General features: G+C 39.9%; 1 protein-coding gene across 3 annotated transcripts in view; it reads right to left on the bottom strand.

Moving 5' to 3' along the window:
* The window catches only part of cpx (complexin), a 102427-nt gene that overhangs the window by 11058 nt on the left and 69048 nt on the right, over positions 1 to 22321 (bottom strand). For all 3 annotated transcript variants that reach the window (XM_065495457.1, XM_065495459.1, XM_065495460.1), the window contains one exon: positions 7654 to 7814. In XM_065495457.1, coding sequence (XP_065351529.1) covers positions 7654 to 7814 — 161 coding nt within the window. The remainder of the gene's footprint in view (positions 1 to 7653; positions 7815 to 22321) is intronic.

Raw genomic sequence — 22321 nt, 5'->3', positions numbered from 1 at the left:
TTTAAATTTTTCAACGACCCAATCGGCAAAGAGTAAGAAAAGTTTCAATTCTACCAAAACTAATTTTTTTAAACCTAGAAAAATAAATCTGAGACAATTACCATACGAGATTAAGTCATATTCTATAAACGGAAATGAAAATTGGACTTGTCCTTTACTTTTACTGAATCGGGGGATTTTATTCCTTTGTATTTTTTTCGGTTCCGACAGTTGTCCGAATCGTGCACAGCTTTGGCTTCCGAATTAAAAAAAAATCGCAGATGTCTCAATTCCGTAAATTTTCCTCAGTTTAAAATGTATAAAGGTCCCTTTGATGTAAATTTTCTTAATTTCACATTTTTTGCATGTTTTTCGGTTCAAAATTATTTTAGTTTTAGAACATTCGATCTTTTTTGGCTCTAAGTCGCCGACATTCCAAAACTCATGAAGTCTCGTTAGTTAGATGTCGATAACAGAGCTTAGAAAAACAAATCGATCCATAACTTTTTATACACTTAGCAAAACTTTTTATCTCTAATGTCCGTTGCGTTGAAAATCAATTTCGCTCGAGGACACGGCATGCGTGATGATTATGAAAAAAGGACGATAAAGGCCTGGAAATGGACCTCGTGAAGTGCATTACCCATCGCATCGGTGCTGCCATCCGGTTTTATGTTTGAAGCTTTAACGACTAATTCTGCGAATGACAAGCTGCTCGCTGCCAGAGATAATCCCATTTATATTAATTGCGTCGCGATAAAAACTTCATGCCACCGTGCCGTCAAGGTTCCGAGAACTTTTCAAACAGAATAATTGATTTTAGGAATGAGAGGCTGATATTGCCTCGTCAGAAATTTATTCCGAGCGTCATTGATTAGATATCAAACAAGCTTTTCATTAATCAAGAATGCCAGTTAATATTGAACAGAGCGTGGATTAAATTAGCTGTTCAAACTTTTTTGATGCTTTAAAATTGTTTGTTAGAAGATATAAAAATATCTCAAAATTATTTAAATAAACCGAAATTAGTTTCGCGTAGTAAAAATTCCCTGACTAAGTGGGCCTACGGATAATTCAATTATCAGGAATTCCAAACCAATTGGAATTTTTCACGGCACGATATTTCGTCCTAATAATCCAGTAAAACCGGTCATCCAGCGCTGCTGCGGTTCGAGGCAGCCAAGCGGACATTTAATTTTTTAAAGGCATACACTCGCGTGCTACACACACACATGAATCATAAAAATCGTCCGCAGCAGCCCATTAAATCAAACTGCAGTGGGCTGAAAAGCGTTAATCGAATCATCAGCGAGAGAATCGAGTTTTTGGCTGCGTCCTCAACTGAATTTCACCCGCGGGCAGCCGTGCGTGCAGCGGAATTATCTGCTCAGAGGAGAGGAAAATCAATCAATTTATTTAGCCAATTATGGGATGGAAAAGAATAGAGGTGTGCACACTTTCATCCTGTGGCAGCGGTAAATTTAACATTGTGCAATGATTATGCGTTTTAATTATTCATCAATGCTCAATTCCATTATGTTTTTTGTTTTAGTTTGATGAGATTCACATACGAATTATACACTTTGTCCAAGCACAGTTTTGATGAAACAAAATTTGTTATAATAAACAAGAATAATAATAAAAAGTATTTTCAACGTTGAATATTCTTGGTATCGAAATAGATAATCTTCTGGAGATAAAAGAGGATTTTCTAAAAATTACAAATATTTTTTTAAACATTAAACCCTACATTTTTATGATTTAATTTCAGATGAAAAAGAGTGAAATATGGACTGATTTTTCACACATTGCACAGTGGTGGCAATCAAAAGCACATATTTCGTGCAATTTGTACAGGTAGTAAACAAGCGGCGCACACACTCAGCTGCTTGTTTGCCAGCTAATTGCAGCCTGTGTACGTGTGTGTGTACGTCGTTGGAAGTGCATATAGGCAGCCGTGTTTAGCTGCTAATTTAGCGACTTTGATGCAATGCCGAGGCGCGAGAGGAATTATTCAGCAAGCGCGCAGAGACCTGGGAGTAATTAGTGTGCAGCTGGCTGCTTATACTGTATGTATATGCAAACCTGCTGGTTAAATGCATTTTTGTTGCGTAGTCGGTGATATTGTTAACTGGGTGCGACATGTAGCTTTGAAAGCTTGTTAATTGACGGACGCGTTTGTCAAAAGCAGCTCACATCAACATGGAGAGAAATGAAGTGTCGCTTTGCTCTTTATTGCTTTTCTAGCTCATTTAATTTGCCATTGAATTTCTGTCCTTTTTTGCTATACAACGAGGAGAAACCAATTGAAAAAAAAACGATTTTAATTACAGCTGAAAACCAAACAAAATTTAAAGGGCATAAATGCAGTCAAATAAAATAATCAGCTCCAATGTCCAGTTTTCAATCAATTTTTAAATTAATAGTAGACTACATCACTTTACAGAAACATGAAAAGCAATATTTATTTACTGAAACATTACAAATCGAGTCAATTGAGAATTGTTGCCTTTAGCTCGCTCTGCTAAAACACAAAAGTACTCCTGAGTACGCCAAAAATAGTTTTAAACGAAAACAGACTAATTCAAGGAAAAAAGCTTATTTTTAACTTTCTGTTTCACTTCATTCTCGTCTCTGAATTCTTTGGAACCATGAGTTCCACAGTCTTGGAAGTGCATAATTAGAAGTTGCGCATGATGAATGGATTCATCATTGGTTCTATTACAGGATTGAGTTCAACCGGTCTTGCATTCGTTCTGTGCCAAATTACCATACAAATATTTTAGTCAATAAACTAGATAAGTTAATTTTATCCGCGCAGATAAAACATTCCAAAATTTAAAAGTTAGCCAAAGTATATTTTTATGCTTTTCAGATCGATCACATTTTTTTTATTTCAACAGCAAATATCGTTCGAAGAACACAGCAATGAAATTCTGAAACAAATCCGAAGCTAACTTGCTGGACTATCCTAATTGCATTTCGTAGTCAGGATTTCCACTACATTTCACACTTGTGCTGCGAGGTCTCTTCTTGTGTGGAGGCGGCGAGTCGTTCTTTCTCAGAAAGGGGTCAATCTGACTCCGTTAGGGAGTCACCTGTTAAAAACCGGACTCCCTACTAGAGTCAATTTGACCCCGATTGAGGCTGAAGTCTTCTTCGTTAGCAAACTTGTGCCCGTCGACTGACTGAGAGAGCAAACAAACAAACAAACAAACTGCACAACAGACGACAAAGTGTGGAGAGCGCGAGTTGAGCTGAATATTTCATGAGATTGATTGCGATGCAGCAGCGAGATCGCTGGATTAACGCTGTCAAAGACAAAATGTGCAGCGTGGCTCGTGTCTTTTTTTGCGTCCATTAGCCATGTAGGTGCATTTCGATGCGATTACTCGGACGTTTGATCAGCACCGGCCGGATTTAGGTCTGCAGCGTGTGTGGCAAATGGATTAGATGGGCTGCTGGCGGCGGGGATAATATCTGCTGTGGTGGCGGCTGCATTCCGAGGGAGCGATGCCCGCAGAGTGGATTATGCGCCATTGGCATTCTGTCTGTCAGGGCGAATTTCCAGCAGGCTTGTTTGAGGTCGCATTAATTATTTAGAGCGCGTAATTTGCGGTCACACGGATCATTTTGAACTTTGTGTTTTGCTGCTCCAAATAAGCCCGTATTTTTTTAATTAAGGTAGATGAAAGTCATGCAAATTTTGACTAACGCAATTGTTAGGTTTTTCTAAACTCCCACATAGGCTGTGTTAAGTTGATCAACAACTTTTTTGAGTTTCCTAATCGTTTTGGGATCATCAGTTAGAGCAGAGCCTTTTGAAATGAACATAAAACTTCATAAAACAGTCTAAAAAGCCGAGGAAAAATTAATATTTTGTGTTTTCAGTTTTCAGAGTATTGTTTCCAATCATTATTTTATAAATTATTTTAAGGCACGTTCACTAACCGATTTTGTTCTTTAACTTGAGAGTTTTCCATGATTACAACAAATTTTCTTTGCTTGGTTTCTAGACCAATAGGTTTTTTACGTGTTGCCTGAGAAACTAGTTTTTGGTTTATTTACTTCGTTTAATATTAAAAAAATTAAATAGGTAATTTTAATAAATATGGCTCAAAGAAGATTATTTTTGAAAAGTCAGATCCCCTAACCGTTATAAAAATTACAACAAAAAATGAAAGCATAAATCTCTAGGTTCGATGATAAATTTTATGCTGCAAATAATGTCGTGTCCGATATCAAATATATGATACATATATAATTTCCAGCATCAATTACGCGAAAAGTTATTACCAGCTACCCAAACAAAAACATCGGCGCTCATTGTTTGCATAAAACACAATGAAAAGTGATTATCTCTTTTACAATAGAGTTACTCTGGATCTGGACTGCAATATAGAGCTGCAATTTCCACCGGTACAAATGGAAAAACTACTCCCTCGCAACAAAAGTTAAACTCTCCAACTGAAGCAGCAGCCCACTCTCATAACTGCAAATCAACGACGCGAGCAGCAATGGGTTTGCATTAGCGAGTGCAGATTTATTGTATGTACGGCTGGCGCAGCGTTAAAGCGCAATTAATGCAATCCGATCAGCAGGAAGGCAGGCTATTTTATTTTTTGTTTGCGTAAATTATAGCCTGATCGAAGCGGCAACGCGGCGTTGCTGCTGCGGAAATTAATGGCGCGCGGCAGCCCGCATTAAAACGTCGACGCAATTTTCATAATCGAGATTGAACCAGACACTGACAAACAACGCAACGTAACTTGAGAAGGCAACGTGCTTTGTTATTTCAGTGACGATCAGTGATAATTAAGGCGCGCCGAGATATGTCTAGGGAAATTTGATTAATCACTTCCGTCCGATGATCATTAGACAATACGCAGAACAATGAATGCTGTCCGACGAGACACATAGTTAATAATTCAAGCAATTGTTTTAACGAGAACAATGAGAGGCTTCCAAGCAGCAAAACAATGGGTCTGAAACTTGAGACCAGCAAAATCAGAGCTTTGATGGTAAGCCATTGACTAACTATTGTCCTCTTCTAGAAAACACTCACGAAAATAGACGTGAAATGATTCAAATTTTGGTACACTTTCAATGGTCGACATTATCGTGAATATTGAAGTGCTATTTTCTAAAACAATTTTTACAGCCACTGTAAATTGGTGTAAAAACCCAAATCTTGGACACCTTTCGTTACAGTGAAGATACAACAAAAAATTGCATTATTTTAAAAACTTCCTGTCAATTCTAAAATATTAAAGTTCTTATTATATTATTTTTCAATTGGTTAACCTCTTTCGAGATGATAGCGAACAACTCGCGTAAACTTTGTGTCCCAATAACACCGCTACAGTCTACCTTGGAGGAAGCCCACTCCAGATAAGGACCAGCTCATGTCACTGCCTCTGTTTTCATGGAAACGATAGATATTCGTCCCGTGATATTAATTCACACATGCTGGAATGGTGCAAACCAGCAAGTAGTAGGTCGGATAGCTTTCGAAATCTTTCCAAATCCGAATGGACTCGTCATTGCAATGCAAGAGAGTCATAATATGTAGGCCCAAAATAGACTTAGCCCCAAACACTAGTAGTTTCCAACGAGGAAAAGTCCATTCTTAATACTTCTGTCATCCTCAGGAGTTATATTTTTAAACATAATAAGCAGTTTAATTCAACGCTTCTATTATACGGTCAGATATTTGTAACCCTCGTCGTTTTGGCAGAAGAAGCTATTCCCTCTCTGACATTTTCCATTTTTCGACGATTTTGAAAATTGACCTTAATAGACATCCACTAGAAAAGGAGATTTGCTCTTGCCCCAAGACAGAAAGGAAATGACTCGAATTAAGTCGCTGAGAGTAGTACTTTTGCGAGAAAATTGCCTGAAAATTGAAGAGAGAGAGAGAGAGAGAGAAGAAAAAACGCTAGAGCCGCAACGACAGCAAAAGCCAATTTCGTAGGAAAAGAGCGAGCGGCTGCGACAAAGGCGCGAAAACTGTAACGCGCGCGTGTGTGTGGCGGCGGTCGGTCGGTCGGTTGCTTTTAGAGCGAAATTGGTGGCGGATTCCCATCCGAGAGCGGCCCCACAAATGGTACTGAGTAAATGCTGGCTGGGACGAAGCAAAAAAAAAGCAGGAGAAAATAAATTCGGCACCTCAGATGCCTCGAGTCATTATCCGAATGCGGGCTGGGTGAAAAAGCGGCCTCTTCCGCTGCGGCCCAGCCCGGAGACAGCCGGAAATTCATCCATTGCGCGCGAGAAATGGATGGACCGTCCGCTGCTCGCAGATAAATTCGACTGGAAAAAGGCTTGTTGCATGTTTTATTCAGCAAATTCATCCCCCTCGCTTTATTTATTCCACCCGTCGCCGAATAAGTCGAGTAGAAAAAAGCATTTCGCTGATTAAATTTGATTACGGCTGATGGTGCTGGTGTGTGAGAATTGACGCTTTTAACGACGAGTGTGGAATGAATTGAGGCTCTCACGCCTCTCCGACCTCTGAACCGTCCTGCTTTTTGCACTTTTACTGTTTTCGGCTACATCCAAGAGAGAGAAGTGGATTGATCGATTTGGGCCTAAGATGGAGGAGAAGAAAAAAGTGATACGTCGTGTGGTAAACGGTTTTTGCCGACATTTCCCAATTCATCGAACAAACGGACTCTCATCCCGCAAATGTCCGAAAACGTTTTTGTTAGAGCTGCGCGTTTTAGTTTTATTTTTTAGGCAAATTAATTAGTTATTCTAAAAAGACTACTAGGTTTTTTGTTTGTTCCCCCTAAAATGGTTTGGTTTTTGATTGGGTTTTCAATGAAATAGTTTATTTTAGTTTACTTCAAAGGGTAAAATTTATATATGTAAGTCATAGTTAACTATTTTGTAAGGTATTGTTTGGTATTTTTAAAATTGTTAATCTTTCTAAAATTACTATGCAAAAGGAAACCATTTTAGCCTGAATTTTGCAATCCATTAACAGCAGTTTTGACAAGGTGGAGCTAAATTTGGACCAGATTTTGATATTTCAAACTCATGACACTCATGTACAAAATTTAATTACTAAAATTATAATTATCTCATCTCTCGCTGGTCGCCGCTGCTTTATGTATTATGTACGTGTGCGGTAGTACACCGAATGGTATTCAATAAATTTTCAAATCTAATATAAAATGATTTTTGGTAGAATTTTATCTAGCATGGGCTCAACCTCAAAGCTTAAAATAACAAGTAGTGCAAAATAAGCAAGACTAAAATGCCCTTTTCCAGACCAAAAAATAATTTACGCTAAAACCTATTATTTGTTTTTTAATAACCAAGTTTCATAAGTTGAAACTTGTTTATCTTCGTTAATCAATAATAAAAGCTGTCAACAAATTATTTACTAAGTTTGTATTTTTATTTCCAACTGCAGCCTGTCGATGAGAGAGCGAGAGAAAACTGAAAAGTTTATTTCAATTCCCAAGTTCAATATTGGCGCTTTTATCAATACTCCCGGGAGACTTCGTTTGGATTTACCCTTCAACTTTCCAACTTTGTGGAGTAAAAAAGCCTTAAACAAAATTTCCTCATAACGCGGGAGCATCAACAAATTATAAACAAAAACTTCTTCTCGCCCTCGAGCCACGCTTCTTTTTTCGACAGTGGGTGAAAAGGACTGGTGCCTACCTTGTCTCTGATTTCCTGCCTCATCTTCTCACGCTCCTCTTCCATTTTCCGGTGCTTCTCCTTGCGCCGCTCCTCGGCCTCGCGGATCGCCTCCTGGCGTTCTCTTTCGGCCTCCTCCTCCTTCTCCTTGTCGTCGCCGTCATCGTCGCCGCCGACCGCTCCTGCAGCAACAAGCAAGCACGCGTGCATACGTTAGCGTCATTAATCTTCCAGGCTAACAACTACTACTCTAGTGCATAATCCGGCATGTGTATGGGCTCGCATAGTGGCGAGGGGAAATTGCCCGATGGCTTTTCTTTGATACCTTGTTCATTGTCAGGGGTGCACCCGAATCGATCAAGGCCACTTAATTCAAGCAACGCAAAAGTTGTTTCCTTAGCATTAAGTTGCTTGTCAGCGGCGTAAATTATTTTCTGCGTATTTTTGCATGTCATGGAAATAAATTTTCTCAAAATCGTCTCCTGCATGACTGATGTACATGTGGCAAAATTGTGGATTTTCTCAATGTTTCAATCATCAGGTTTCAATTTTATAATTTGCAATCGTAGAAAGCATTTTGCTTGAGGCCACCAACAGATATTTTGTGTGCGTTCTAGAGTTCTAGGGGAAAAAAGGTTTATACGCGGTTGGCTGAGCTGGTTTTGGATTTAAGGGCATTGATTTTTTTCAGGATCACGTGCGTCTAAAATGCATTTAACCTGAAATCAGGGCCAGAAAGTCTTTTGGCGGCTTTCCTAAATTTCCTGATTATTTCCAACCATTTATTTTGCCATGATAACTTTCTCGGAATATCTCCAACGAAAAATTAACGTGGCTGGTGTGAATTACGAATTCGTTGCGTGTCGTCTCCAATAAATATCAGGATCGATTTCCTTTGTTCATTCAGTACGGTGAACAAAATGAAAGAGAGAGAACTTGAGTGTGTGTGATCTGAATTGAGAGTTGATCGGCCGCAAATAGCTTCTCGGCCTTACTTAGCACCGGACTGCTTTTAACGCTGATTACTGCTGCCTTCGATCAGAACTTACTCGGCTGAAGTTCATTTCAAGCGCATTCTCTAGTGGGATTGTGTGGTCTGGCCAACCATCCCTGCTCGACGTACGCGATTTAGCGCAGTCAGCGAAGAGAGTTAAGTAAGTAAGCTTAGAATATCCCAGTGAAACTTTTAATTTAGTGCTTGCGAAATAAAAGTATAGCTTGAAACTGATTTGATTGGAATTGCAAACAAAAGGTCCGGTTAAAAGTTTTTTCATTCGAGGAATTCCTCCATCTCCATCTCTGTGAAATTTATTGGAATATAGTAAATTTTCTGAGAGAAATTTGTGTCTGATGGAAGATGAGAGACGTCCAACCATTTTTCTGGGCATTTCATTAACTTTTTAGACACCAAATCATGTGATTTTAAGCCAAACTAAAGCATGTCTAAAACCTTCTTTGGAGCCCAAAACCGTATTAAAGTATATTGACCAAATTTAGTTTTGATTTTCCCTTTCCATCATTTGCTAAGCTTGAAAACTCTCTCTTTCTAATTACTTTTTAGCTTTGACCCCATTTTATGCGTGTACGTGTTAAACACGCGTCACTCAAGCCTGCACGAAAAGTTCAAATCGAGTGTCGGGCTGGATGCAAATATATTCAAGGCGTGATTAATGGCACCGTGAAAATCAATCGTGTCAGCTCTCTTTTCACGCGAGCCGCAACGCTCCACATCGGGAAACAACGAGTGCCGCTATTTGCCTTGAGCGATGGAGTTTTGTCAACTTCTCCATCACCGCAGAGTGACTTTTTCTCTTGCCTATAGCACACATATGTAGGATGAGACGGAATTCCATTTTGTACCTGGCGCGGCAAAGTTCCAAATTGGTCGTAAGAAAAAATTATGTGCAATTCACACCAGCAGCAGCTGCTCCATAAATTTCACTCAGGCTCCCCCCGCGAAACACGACCTCCGCAGCCGCTTTTAATAATTTGAATTATATACGCCTGGTTTTTTCGCGCGTCTGGCCAACATTTTTGCTCCACTGACGCTTCCTTTCTTTTTTAGCGCAGTCCCTCTCTCTCTCTCTCTCTCTCTCTCTCTCTCTCTCTCTCTCTCTCTCTCTCTCTCTCTCTCTCTCAACGAAGGCGATTTGTAGGCGAGAGATAAGCGGGGGAACGTGAGAGCGAGAATGAGTGGTGTGTTTTCTGGGGCTTTGCACAACCAGGGACAACTTGTAAGTGGCCCCGGAGATAACATCTCGCAAGGCTTGCAGTACGCCGCTGGGCCAACTGGGACGAGCCCACCCGCGCTCGTCGGCAGTTTTACGACGGTAATTTTCCTCGGAGCAGCCACCACCACTTTCCGTATCAAAGAAAGGAGAAATAAATTGCCTACCGCTGATGAAGTTGATTTCAACACAAGACATTTTTCGAGAAAGTTCGGAATGCAATGGCTCTCCTAATTGCTAGCGTAAGTGAATGTTAAGGAAAAGCGGAAAATTCGTTAATGATGAAAATATTGGACTGGATATCATTATTATGGCACGATTTCTTATTGTTAGCCAATTTTAATTTTGACCCAATTAAAAAAACGTTGGAAGTAGTTAGAAATTAAATTAAACTTGATGGGATTGAGGCTGCAGGAAATTTGTTACAAACTGAGTTAACGCGAGTGTGAGCGGGAACCGCTACAGGATGGACAGCAGCTTATATACTGCCCTTTCAAAATGGATTGGCCACAATGAGAAAAAATTAATAATTTTACGCAAAGAATATTAAATTTACCTCATTGTTAAACCTGTGTATTTTCATAATTTTCTTTTTTCAATAGCTTTAAATATACGAGATTTTCAATTGTTATTTATTTGAATTTTTATCATTTCATCCGCAAGGAGTGATAACTATGTAGACCAGTAAAATATTTGTAAAGGACCTTAACTTTATTTTTCAAATCATTATAATATTGACCGTAAAGTCTTTGAAAAATTTCTAATTACGTAATAGGTTTCTTCTTGAAAAATTGATCAATATAATGTTTACCACAAGTTTTGAACGCTCAAAGAATTAAAACATTCTGGATTTTAAATGGAAAATTATTTATATTTCCTTGCGAAATATAATAAAATCGTGAATGCTTTTTTTCGCCATTTTTATTAGTCCTGCAACCGAATTAAATTTAACAAGTTCATTGTAATAGCATCGCAGAAACCCTATACCAAATTTCGCTTCCTGGAAGCTGCACATTTTTTGTCCTCTTCTAATTTATAGCAAAAAAATGAACGAGGTAATTTCAGATGGAGGTATTCACTGAGAGCCAAAAATGATAAAAATATGTATTTTTTAGTCTGCACTTCCACGCTTTCGAGCTCCATGGCTTTTCTGAGAGCCCTGGTACCCACGTAGCAGCCTTAATCCACTGGCAAAGGACCAAAAACGTGTCGATATTTGCGTCCTTTCCAATTTCGGCGCTGTCGGGACGATCCCCCTGCGGCCTGATACAGACCGGAGTCACGCAAAATCAATGGCTGGGTGCGGGCAACCACCTGGACCGCAAATCTTCCCAATTTAAAAGCGTCGCATAGCGGAAGGTAGGCGACCGTCGGACCGTTCGGACGAACAGACCTGCGCCATTCGACAGACTTCAAAGACGAGTTGTTTGTACGTTATATGTGTGCACAGGTGCACATAAGAAAGAAAGGGAAGAAAGAAAAGAGGGCGGCAAATAAAGAAAGCAGCCACCCGCCGGGTTAATCTGCTCGGTGCAACTTGTTTAAGCTGCTGCTGCAGCAGCAGCAGCTAGAGAATCCAGGCCAAACTCACTCACTCACTTTATTCGGCTGGCGTAACAAGCCTGCTGCTTTCTTTCTTTTTTGCCACTTCTGGCCTGCTGCCTCCAAGAGAGAATAACAAACGCGAATAACTCCTTTTTCCTTGCTCTTGAGAAGCAAGGCCGGCCGCCTTCTGTACAGCTTTTTTTATTTTACTGCCCGTCGCTCCCGATGCAAGAAAAAGAGAGCTGTCCGTCAAACTTTATTATTCCCGCGCCCCTCCAGCTTGTATTGTAGACAACTAAGGGTCAGACGATCTGATTGGATCATCCTCTGTTTCTCTCTATCCCCGAAAACGCTGATCTGCGTTAGTATCGTCCCGGGAAAAAGTATAGCGCGAATTTCCACAGTCCTGATGATGATGAACAAAAGATTTATGGCCTCCATTTGCGATTTACGACCGGCATCGCTAATGGCGGCGAGAGTGTGATTGAAAAATGCGGGATTTGTGAAGAAAAATGACACGCAGAGAGAGCTATGGCTCTTTTTAATGAATGATAGTTAGCCGTCCGCAAATCAATAAAAAGCTCCTCTCACGTGCCGACGAGAGCAAATGAGATTATCGACGAATGATGCGGATTTGCCTGCGAGGCGGAAAAAATATAAAATATCGACTCGCGAGAGAGCGTGCTCATCCGTGGAGAGGAGCGAGTGAAAAAAGGATGCGGCTTCTATTGAGTGTGTTCGCAGGCGTTAAAGAGAGATGTATGACAAGTCACGATTTGCTGCGTGAAAAGCAGCATCGATTGATCGTGATGCACGCAAGGGAGGTCCAATTGAAAGATAGCTCTCGTTTTGGATGGAGCTGCTAACGACGCTGATTTATTACACTTTTATCTTAATTTTTACTTTTCAGAATGTGATTGGGATTTTTAATTTAATTTTTTATTTGGAACGTTTCGGGTCCAGGCTGTTGATTTTATCTAAAGAAGAAAAAACAATGAAGGTAGAAATACACTACACGCTTCTGCCTTAATCAGTTATTTATGAACACTTTATTCCTGTAATAACTGCATTAAATTTCATGGAGGAATTCTTTCTAGATAAGGCGATTCAATCGAACAAAAGCGACATTTCATACATTACCGCTTTTCCGCCGAATCAATATATAAACAGCAGTGGCGAGAATTCAAGAAAGAAGCCGCAGCAGTACGGCAGTGAGACATGGATCGCGTTCTGAGCGCCCTCAAGTTCAGAAAAAACTAGGCGCGTGCCGGTTTCGTGACCAGATGGCACAACCCATCTAATTTATTAAAAATAAAACGACAGGAAGTACGAGAGAAAACATATACACACAGGGTCGTTGCTAAAATCGATTCTTGGTGGGCCAGAAATTACGGCTGCTATGCAGGCGTGTAAAATGAGCGGTATGAAAGGGCGTGTGTTTCTCGCTCGCCCTTTAATTTTCAACGCTAAGTCTTTTAATCCAAGTATCAACACGGCAGCGCAAAAAAACGCACAAAAAGCCGTCTTTCGCAGGCCAAATTGGCCCGCCCTGTTGCTCACGCTGCCCGAATTTTGCCGCTAATGACGCTTCCAATCAGCGGCGAAATAATTGAGCTGCGCGACGTCATCTCAGCTGCGGCGGCCAAATAAATAACCCCGGCAGCTGCAGCTGAACGGCACAACAAAATTACTTCGGCGGCTCTCGTCTCGAGTAATTGGGCGTTTGTTAAAACTTTGAGCGGATTCCCGAGTGCCACATGGGACCGACCGGGATAATTGCAAGCCAGAAATTTCAATTTCGCTAGCTGCTTCGCCGGCCGGCGAGAAAAAGCTAATCAAACTCAGTCCTCGCCCCCCATACTGGAGCAAGCAGATTGCTCATTTTTGTCCACGAATTGGATTGTGATACAAAACGCAATTATTCCCAGCCAGACGCAATTTCCTCCCTATATCTACCCCTCGAAAGGAGCGTTTGGGTTTCATTTTTAATTTGGTTTTCATGCGCAGAATAGACGATGCATAGCTCAGCACATTATTCAACATGATGGACTCGACCGCAGTTAATATTGCGAAATGCGGCGAGCTCTGGTTTTGCGCGCGGCTCGAGTGTCTCTGTACACACATAAAGCAATTTGAACGTTAGCACGGAGCTTCATTAAATTATCCCACACGTTCATGGAATTTCTCCCCAGGCAAAAACAATACATGCATGTGACTTATTAGTTCCGGCTGAAATGTTACTTCGTTATCCAAGCGCCAGTTTTGATTTGCATTTATTTGCGTCCGACACGAACGTCATGGAAATTAATTCGGCCGGCAAGAGACAAGAGAGTTTTGGTTTTGTTTCCCGTGTCATGATTCGACAGAGCACACGTGTACGTGGAATTGATGCATTTTTCATGTTGACATCGGTGTTGGATGTTGATTGATTGATTAAATTACAAAATAAAGGTTCATTTGTGATTTTTTGGTCCACCTGACTCGATTTATTTCCTGATAAATGTATTTTCACATTGTTACCAGGCTGCCTTTTAGGAGTAATAACAAATTGGTGCAAGTCACGACATACAGCAAGTAGTGCCGTTCAAACGTCGTGACATGCGTTTTCGACTTCTTGAAAGGAAGGCGACAAATTCAGTGGAGCCCAGAGGAGAAATCGAAAGTCTTTCAGGTTTGCCTGCTTTCTTGATAAACCAACCAATTTCTACCGATAATCAACTTGCTCCTTTTGACAAAATTAATCAACATGCTACCGCAAGTAGTTGCAAACACGAACCAGGGTAGGTCTCTTTGACAAAGAGACTTTCACGTGTTTTCCGGAAATGAAATTTTATCAAATGACAAAAATAGGGATAACCCTCTTTCCACGTTTGGAAAATAAGAAAAAAAACTTTAAGATATTTCTCTGGAAGTTGAAAATATGGTATTTCTTGTAGATGCAGGCATCAAAGACGCTAAAAACTACTGCTTCAAAAAGTTTGAATTTTCATGAATTTTAATCTTTTGACCTTTTAAAAAAGAGCTTATAACCTCAAAGTATGCAAGTTGCACTATTTTTAGAGCTTTTGGGTGCAAATTCCAATAATTTCCTTAGTCTGAAAGAAAACGTACTTTTCATGCTGACGTTTTAGGAAGAAACTAGCTCTGGAAGAAATCGAACTGAAAACTCTTTCAGAAGATTTCATCAGAAGCCACTGAATTTTTCCTCTGGCATGAAGATTAGTTTGGGGGAAAGTTTAATTTGGCAACTCTGCAAACAATTCAAAAACTTTCCACTATATGGCTTGAAAACAGAAATCTGATGGGGCCGTCCATTCAATCACTGGTCCAATTTATCTTGAGACAAGCAAACAGTCTTCGCTGATTGGAAAGCCAGGCTAGTCACGAATCATCCAGCAACAAAGGCGTCGGATCCCAAAGGCAGAGCAAGAGCGGTAGCAAACCACCGGAGAAAACATCCTCCAGCCAGTCGGCGGAAGTCGAGTCTCCCTGCTGGCTGCAGCAGACAATGCTGCTCGCTGCAGTACGGTTTGTATCGGCAAACAATTGAAACGGAGAGCTGGCGTAATGGGCCACAATGGAGCCACTTAGCCGACTGCGAAATTAGCGAAATTGCACTGGGGGCGAGTGAATCAGAAGAGGGACGCCCGTCCGCGCATACAAAGCACTCGTTAAGTCCATCTGACCGCCACGGTGATTCATTTTTTGTGCTGGCTGAGCGACACCGACGACGTGCTTAATTCGCTCGTTTCATTATAGACGGTCTGTCGCGGTGCACCAAATGCGGGCCACTCGACCGGCCAATCGTCTCGCCCACAGAGCTCTCGACACGTCAACAATTGTGTTTGCTTTTTGGGTTGCCTGCAATTTATGCCTGAAGGGGTAAATTGAATCGCTTTCGAAAGCTACGGCCGACCCACCATTCAGCTTTATAGAATATTTTTTATCTGATATAGTTGCGGTCTAAAAGTGGATTTCATGTTTGAATTATTGATTACTTATTATGTTGATTAGGAAATAAAATGCATATAACAATTATATGATATTGAGTAGAACCAGCAAATAATCTTCAGTTTCAGCTGACTTTGAACAAATAAATTATAATATTTGTAAGAGACTCTCCAAAAGATTGGAAATTAAGTTCTTTAATTAATTTGAACAAATTGTTAGTTTTTTTCTATTATTTCTACTAGACAGTGTGTTAATTTATGGGTCTGAATACAGTAGACTTATTTTATCAGATTTTTCTTTATCTAGAATCAGTTTAAATTATTTATGTTTCTAAAAAATCGGTCTTAGCTGTTGTGATTGATATGTGTCCACTTCAAGTAAACCCACTTATCGTCCACAAGCAGAACAAAAATCAGTATAGGGCAGAAAGACACTTGCAATCTATTGAAAGCGTCACACAATAAATTGCGCAAATAGATATTTCACGAAAACTCGAGTCAAACTCGTGATTTGATGGATAGATTACCTGCACGTAATCACCATATAAAATTATCCAAAATAAACCGCTTGCAGTTATCTTTGTTAAAAGCACATTTGCCGCACTTATGGCCCCAAATGGGAACAACTTTGAAATATCAATTACACGTTATCTACTTATCATCTGACCTGGATAAATTCATTTCCAGAAATTCCAGCACGTTTATAGCAGTTACCCTCTTTCCCAGCTTCTCATGCGTTTTTATTAAAATATACATCCGCAGCGGGGAGCACATTATCATCAAAAATTCCATCTCGCCCGAATAATTACTGCCGATATCCGTGCGCACATGCAGCATACACGGAGGAAATAATGTGTGTTGGTATATAATAATAAGTATGCGCTGGTGATACAGTCGAGACCTTTGCAGCGGACTTTTTTAATGCATAATAAACACGAGGCGCATATCCACGTGCGTGCACGCGTGAGACCGTTAACTAAAAGCATTAATAAAAGCAGGGAAGTGCGTCACTCACCACAAAAAGTTACCGGCTGAAAAACTGTTCAAAAAATGATTCAAGTTTGAAAAGAGGGTCCAAACCTATCTTTTTGTGCGTGTAATTATGCGGCCGTTTAGCATGAACACCATTTCCTCAAATTAGAATGAATGTAAAAACGCCCTCTTTTTAAAAGTAATAAAAAGGCCGAGTTCGTGCGTACAATAAAACGAGCAGGGCAAAAAGTGGTGCCCGCGAATACGAACGGCATGCGTGTCTAGACTTCTGGCTTATGCTTTTCTCTTGCCTCCCTCGACTGCAAACGAGATGTATAAATTTTTAATTACACCTCGGCGGTGGCCACGGCGGCACAGCATGGCCAGAGGGGAAAAAGGCAGCAAGAAAGGCATATTGATATGTGGGTCAGGCGCAGGCATGTTTTATCGCACTGCATGCATATGTATGTGCATGTACATGGCGTCTATATGTACACTGGGCGAGCGTGTGAGTGAGTGTGAGTATTTATAGCATGGGGCCACACGAGCAATCAATATGGCCCGCAGACTTTTCACAGCATGCGACGACCGAGCTCATTTTTCTGCTCCTCGCCCCAGTGCTTTTTCTCTCTTTCGCATCTTGCAAAGAAAATTGCGCGTTTCGACCTCGGAATATTTGCATATGAGCTTGAGAAGAAGCCAAATGCGGATTGCGTATTCCCAGTGGAAGCAATTAGTCAAGAGTACTCGGAGCTCGCTGCCGTGTTTACAAAATGCGGCTTTTCAGTTTGGGCGCAGCAAAAATTTACCCAGGTGAAAATTTGCTCGGCTAAAATGTTTGCAGCTTTTCACAATTAAAAAATCCCCTCTATTCAATTTCTCGAGCGGTGAAAAACATTTTCTGATACAACGTCTGCATGCTCCAGGCAAAAGTTGCAAAACCGGCAGAGTGGAAAAACATTAAAGCCATCTAACTTTTTGTGTGTACGCAGACAACGTGAAAGTTCTGCCTACATTTTATTTTTATTTTTAGAAGCATTTTCCGCGATCGTTCGAGGAAAAGAGACACAGCAAATCCAGTCGTTGACCGAAAGAAACCCTATAAGAAGCGCAAGAATCTTGTTTGGGTGTTAAAATAAATGTGCATTATTTGTGTGTATAGAAAGAAGAAGAACCAGACATTCCTCGTTGAATGTTTATTTTGCCCACTAGTTTCGCCTGTCAACTTTAGCCCTATTTCACAGAGTAATAAAAAGAACTAGGATAAATTCATACAGGCAGATTTACATATGTATAATTTATTGCAAGAATATTTTTCTGAAAAGATTTTAGCTTGTCGTAACTGTAATTTAGTGTAAGAGTCTGTTTGAATTTACTCTTTTTATTACTCCATGAAATATAGGGCTACAGTAGAGAGCCAAAACTATTAGGAAAAATAAAATATGACTTTCAACGAGGAATGCCCAATGCTTTTTCCTCTTCTTTGATCAAATCCTTGAGTGCCTCCGAGTAACTTCTTTATTGAACATTTGTAGTTATAAAAATAAATAGCCTGGAGTGAAAAGATGTGCCCACACGGCAGCGGTCCTTTTAAAAGCTAATTTGAGGAGGAGCTGCGATACGATTGGAAAAAGTCGATTGTCCACGTTCATTTCAGCCGCACGCCTGGTGTGCTAAAATCCGATTTTTATCTGCGCTTTACAGACGTGTCGCATTATACACATCCCGAGCTGGCCGTCCGCAGGATATTAACAAAATTTTGAGTGCCATACTGCAAGCTATTACGACCTCATAGAGGGCGTACAGAAAAAGATAAAGAAAACTGTCAACTTCCATTTTTAATAAAAAGCTAGGCAAGTCTGCCCCAGCTGGCGCCGCACCGAGAGGTCCTTCTCCGCATTCTATATCTATGTACATAATGTACGTTTGCGTCTGCGCTAATAATGAATTAGGCCTTTGCAAAAACAGTGCTCTCTCGAATATAATATTTCGCGCCGCTTTCCAGATAAGGAGCCAAGAGAATTTGGCAACGATCCCAGAAGCTTAGCGGCTGCTAATGATTTTATCGATTCGCGGGCGCGGGCGCAAAGAAAAAACCCTCATTTCTGCTTCACCGTTATCAACCTAAAACGCTACTAAAACATTGCTCCACTATTCGAAAATCTTGGTTTTGAATTGGTTTAAATTGATTTAATCAGTTAAAACTCTTGCCCCGAAAATCTCATATTTATTTGAAAGAACTTCCGGAAAAAATGCAATCATTGAAAATACCATCATGAAAATCATATCAATCCATACTCAAGATATGCATTAAAATTTCAATTGACACACATTCTAATTTTGAGCAGCGGCCTCATCAGCAGTACTTTCCGCTGCACTGATTTTTTAATCAATGGCTTTGAAAACAACCGTCAGCTGTTATTGCAGAGTACAATAAAAAAGAGAGCAAGTAACGAAATCTTGAGAGACACCCACCACCCCTGAAACACAAGTTTATCCCCTTTTCAAAAATGCACGCGCCCAAATATTGAGAACCGATTTAAAAAAAAAAAATCTTACTTCTTACACATTCCGATACATGAATTATAAGAAGGAATAAAAATCCGAGTTGTAATTCTAAGAGTACAAAAATCATCGTATTTTTAATTTTACAAAATAAAATAGATATTTCTAGTCAGCTCAGTTTCATTCATTTGAAAACATAATGCTTCTAAAATTTGAACTAGTTAGTCATGCAGAAATCTAATCCGAATGAATGATTTACAATAATTTAGGAGAAAGTGTGTATTTTGACAAACTTGTATGGTGTTGTGAATGGACTATAAGGAGCAAACACAATCGAAAACTGTCGAATTAAGTATAAAATTCATAGTGTAGGCGCTCGTTTCGATTCACAAAGGCTGGTTTATGAGATTATTCTATATGGCTTTCAGCTTATAAGATTAATACATGATTCCACTTTGCCAAAGCTGCAGTGGATAGTGAGGCCAACAGTTTGGATAAGCATTTGGTGCATTTTGCCGCTTTGGGAGTGTAACAAGCGCGCGTTGTTGGTGGGTTTCCCTCGTCGCTATCGACTTTCTCATTACCGGCGACAGCTTTTAAAATTCAATTACCAGCTCGCAGCAAGACGTGGCAAGCGCGGCAGTTCATTATTGAGGGAATCTGCAGCCGGAGAGAATGGCAAATTAATATTTGCACTGCTAACGAAGGCGGCGGCAGGCGCGCAGGAACTCGGGGAGAAAGCGAGCCCGATATTTTTCCCCGCGATTTGTTAAGAGGAGCAGCCCTCAGGTGGTTTCGCCTTTCACATCGGCATTTTCCCTTTGAGAATTTGCTGCACGAGCAGTGAGCCGAACTTTTTTCCCGCATGAATTGCTTTGTTCGTTTGACATTTACTCTAATTGACGTGCAATTGACTATGCTCCCCGTTTTCGCATTTGCTTGATGAGTGGCGTGAATAATGAATTTAATTTCGTCCACTCGCGGACGGAGAACACCACTCTAATAGAGCGTTCATAACTGGTTTTTGAATAGTGAAAATCGTTTCCATTCAGAGTTGTCAGGTGATAACTTTAATTCGTGTTCATCAATGGTTTTCACGCTTGTTAAACTTTAACGGACAGAGTCTTTCATGGCTTTCAAATTATATTATAACAATAGATTTGGACGTAATGGATGGCTGGAGAAAATTCTTAAATGAAAAAGGACTGCAATTGCGTGGAAAAAATAATTCCTGCGAAAAGAATATGCTGCCCTGATTTGTGAATCATAGGTTGCATTTTTTGTATTTGGTTTGATTAAAACAAAACAAAACTAGATAACTGAATAACAAGCAGGGCAAGGAGAGTAGAGATCCCATCTTTACAAGTAGGTGTCTTCCCTGAGTATTGATGACCTAAAATGAATAGACTAAGCATTTTAATATTAATTTTATTAATTGTTGTTATATGATTTATTTGTCTGTATAGAAATGTATCCAGATCAAAATAGGCCGGCTGAACCATAATAAAGACCCATTTGAAAATAAACAGAATAGAGTAAAATGAAATACGGGAACTGGCCAGGGTCACTTAGAGAAGAGAGGTTGTGAGACGGGGTAGAGTTAACCAGCAAATTTTTAAAAGTAATCAAATATCTTTGTTTATAGTCTTTTAAGGATAGTAGAGACTTCAAAGTAAGTTTAATAGACACATGATAGGTTAAATAAATGAGATCCAAGTTAGCCCGATATTTTGGGATTTTTGTTTGTTGGCTTCAGACAAAAGATAATTTCTCCTTCTGTGAGAGAAAAGGTTGGAGATGCAAATACCTCTGTCAGAATCTTGATTGTACCATAAGTTTGAATACAAACACAATAAAATTTAAATAGGACTGATAAGACTAAAAATTGATATTTAGATGGCTCATTTCAATTCTTCTGATTGTAATCTATCCAACGGTGTGTCTCTTAAGGGATTTTTTTATCTTATATGACCTTAAGTCAAATTTTCACGGTTTAGTTAAAAATTCTCATCAGTTCAGTAGAAGTGTCAATCAATCTCTCTCAATCGTTGAAATTATTTGCAATGCAGAATTTTCCACTGCTGAAAAAAATCACTGTCTTTACAAGTCCTTTGAACTTAAGCCCTTAAAAATAGAAATGAAACAAAACAAAGCTCGAGAACGTGAAACACAAACACAAAGAACTCGAAAGGCACTCCAAACAAATTAAAAAAAAATCAATCCAGCCCCCGCTTCAAATTGATCCTTCAGTCATATATTTTTGCCTGACAAATCCGTGCGCTGTTGTGCAAGCCTAAGCAAGCTCAAACATGCCGGTGAACAAATAGAAAGGGCAAAACGAAACAATCGCACCCACCGTCTGTGCAGCCCCTTAATTAAGACGGTCGGCGGGCGCGGAGGAGCGAATCAAGATTTCCACTTGGCTTATTAGGCACGAACGCCGAGACAGCGGCAGTTCAAACACAGTAGTAGGCGCGTCTCTTTTGAAATCAAACATAAGCCTGCGGCAGCGGAAAAGCGGGCGCACTCTCGTCGAACCGATTGCTGCAGCCAAATAAACCGTGAAATCCAGCGCAAATTTTGCGCAAACATCGATCACGGCAATACCAGCTCGACACACACACATACACATTCGCAGCACTCTAATTGTCGTGGTAATGGCTCGTCTTTTCGCTCACGCCTCGCGGCAATTGTCTCGAATTGCGGCCAATTATTCATGCTAATGCGTCTCGGGCGTCTGCGTGCTGATAATTATTGCTCGCCAGCGTTAAAACGCCAGCCAATTATACCGTGAAATTCGCTCTGCGCACGTTATTTTTACGCCTAATGACGAGCAATTAATCCCCAGGAAAGTTTCAAGTCGTTTATGGTATTTGCCATGCAGATAGTTACGTCAGTTCATTAATTAATGTGAATGAATGTACGGCAAGATGAACTTTCAGGCCTTGTTAGCCTCGCACTGAATGGGTCGATTCTTAATACGATTATCTTTGACTGTCAAAATTTCTGGGAAATGGCAAAGGTTGAATTAAATTTACATCATTATCTGGAGGGAAAGTCTGAACGTGGTATTTACTCGAGCCTCATTATTAAACACAATTGAACCAATTGAATTGGATAAAATCAAATGAAATTTTTGTTAAATATTTGTCTGAAGATTTAGATTTGTGGACTGTTTTTACAAAGTTGCTTTTGTGTTCTATATGATAGACGATGAAGAAAAATCATGTTTTTCAATTTTTTCACTCTTCTTGACTGATGAAAAACAATAGAAAATTAGACTGTACGGATTGAAAAGTAATTTCATTATTTATTATGCCTTTATTGTCTGCTTGAAGAAAATCAAACAAAATAAAACGAGAGAAAAAAACTATATTTAGCTCTAAGTGATTGACAATAATTAAATACGGTCCAATTTTAAATTAATCATCAATATTTTAAAATTTGTGTTTCTTCAGAATATCCAGAGTAATTTTTCTGGTCTTCGTA

The sequence above is a fragment of the Cloeon dipterum genome, chromosome X (assembly GCF_949628265.1).
Source record: "Cloeon dipterum chromosome X, ieCloDipt1.1, whole genome shotgun sequence".
NCBI lineage: Eukaryota > Metazoa > Arthropoda > Insecta > Ephemeroptera > Baetidae > Cloeon > Cloeon dipterum.
Note: the sequence above shows the minus strand (reverse complement) of the source record. Positions and strands in the feature narration are given on the sequence as shown.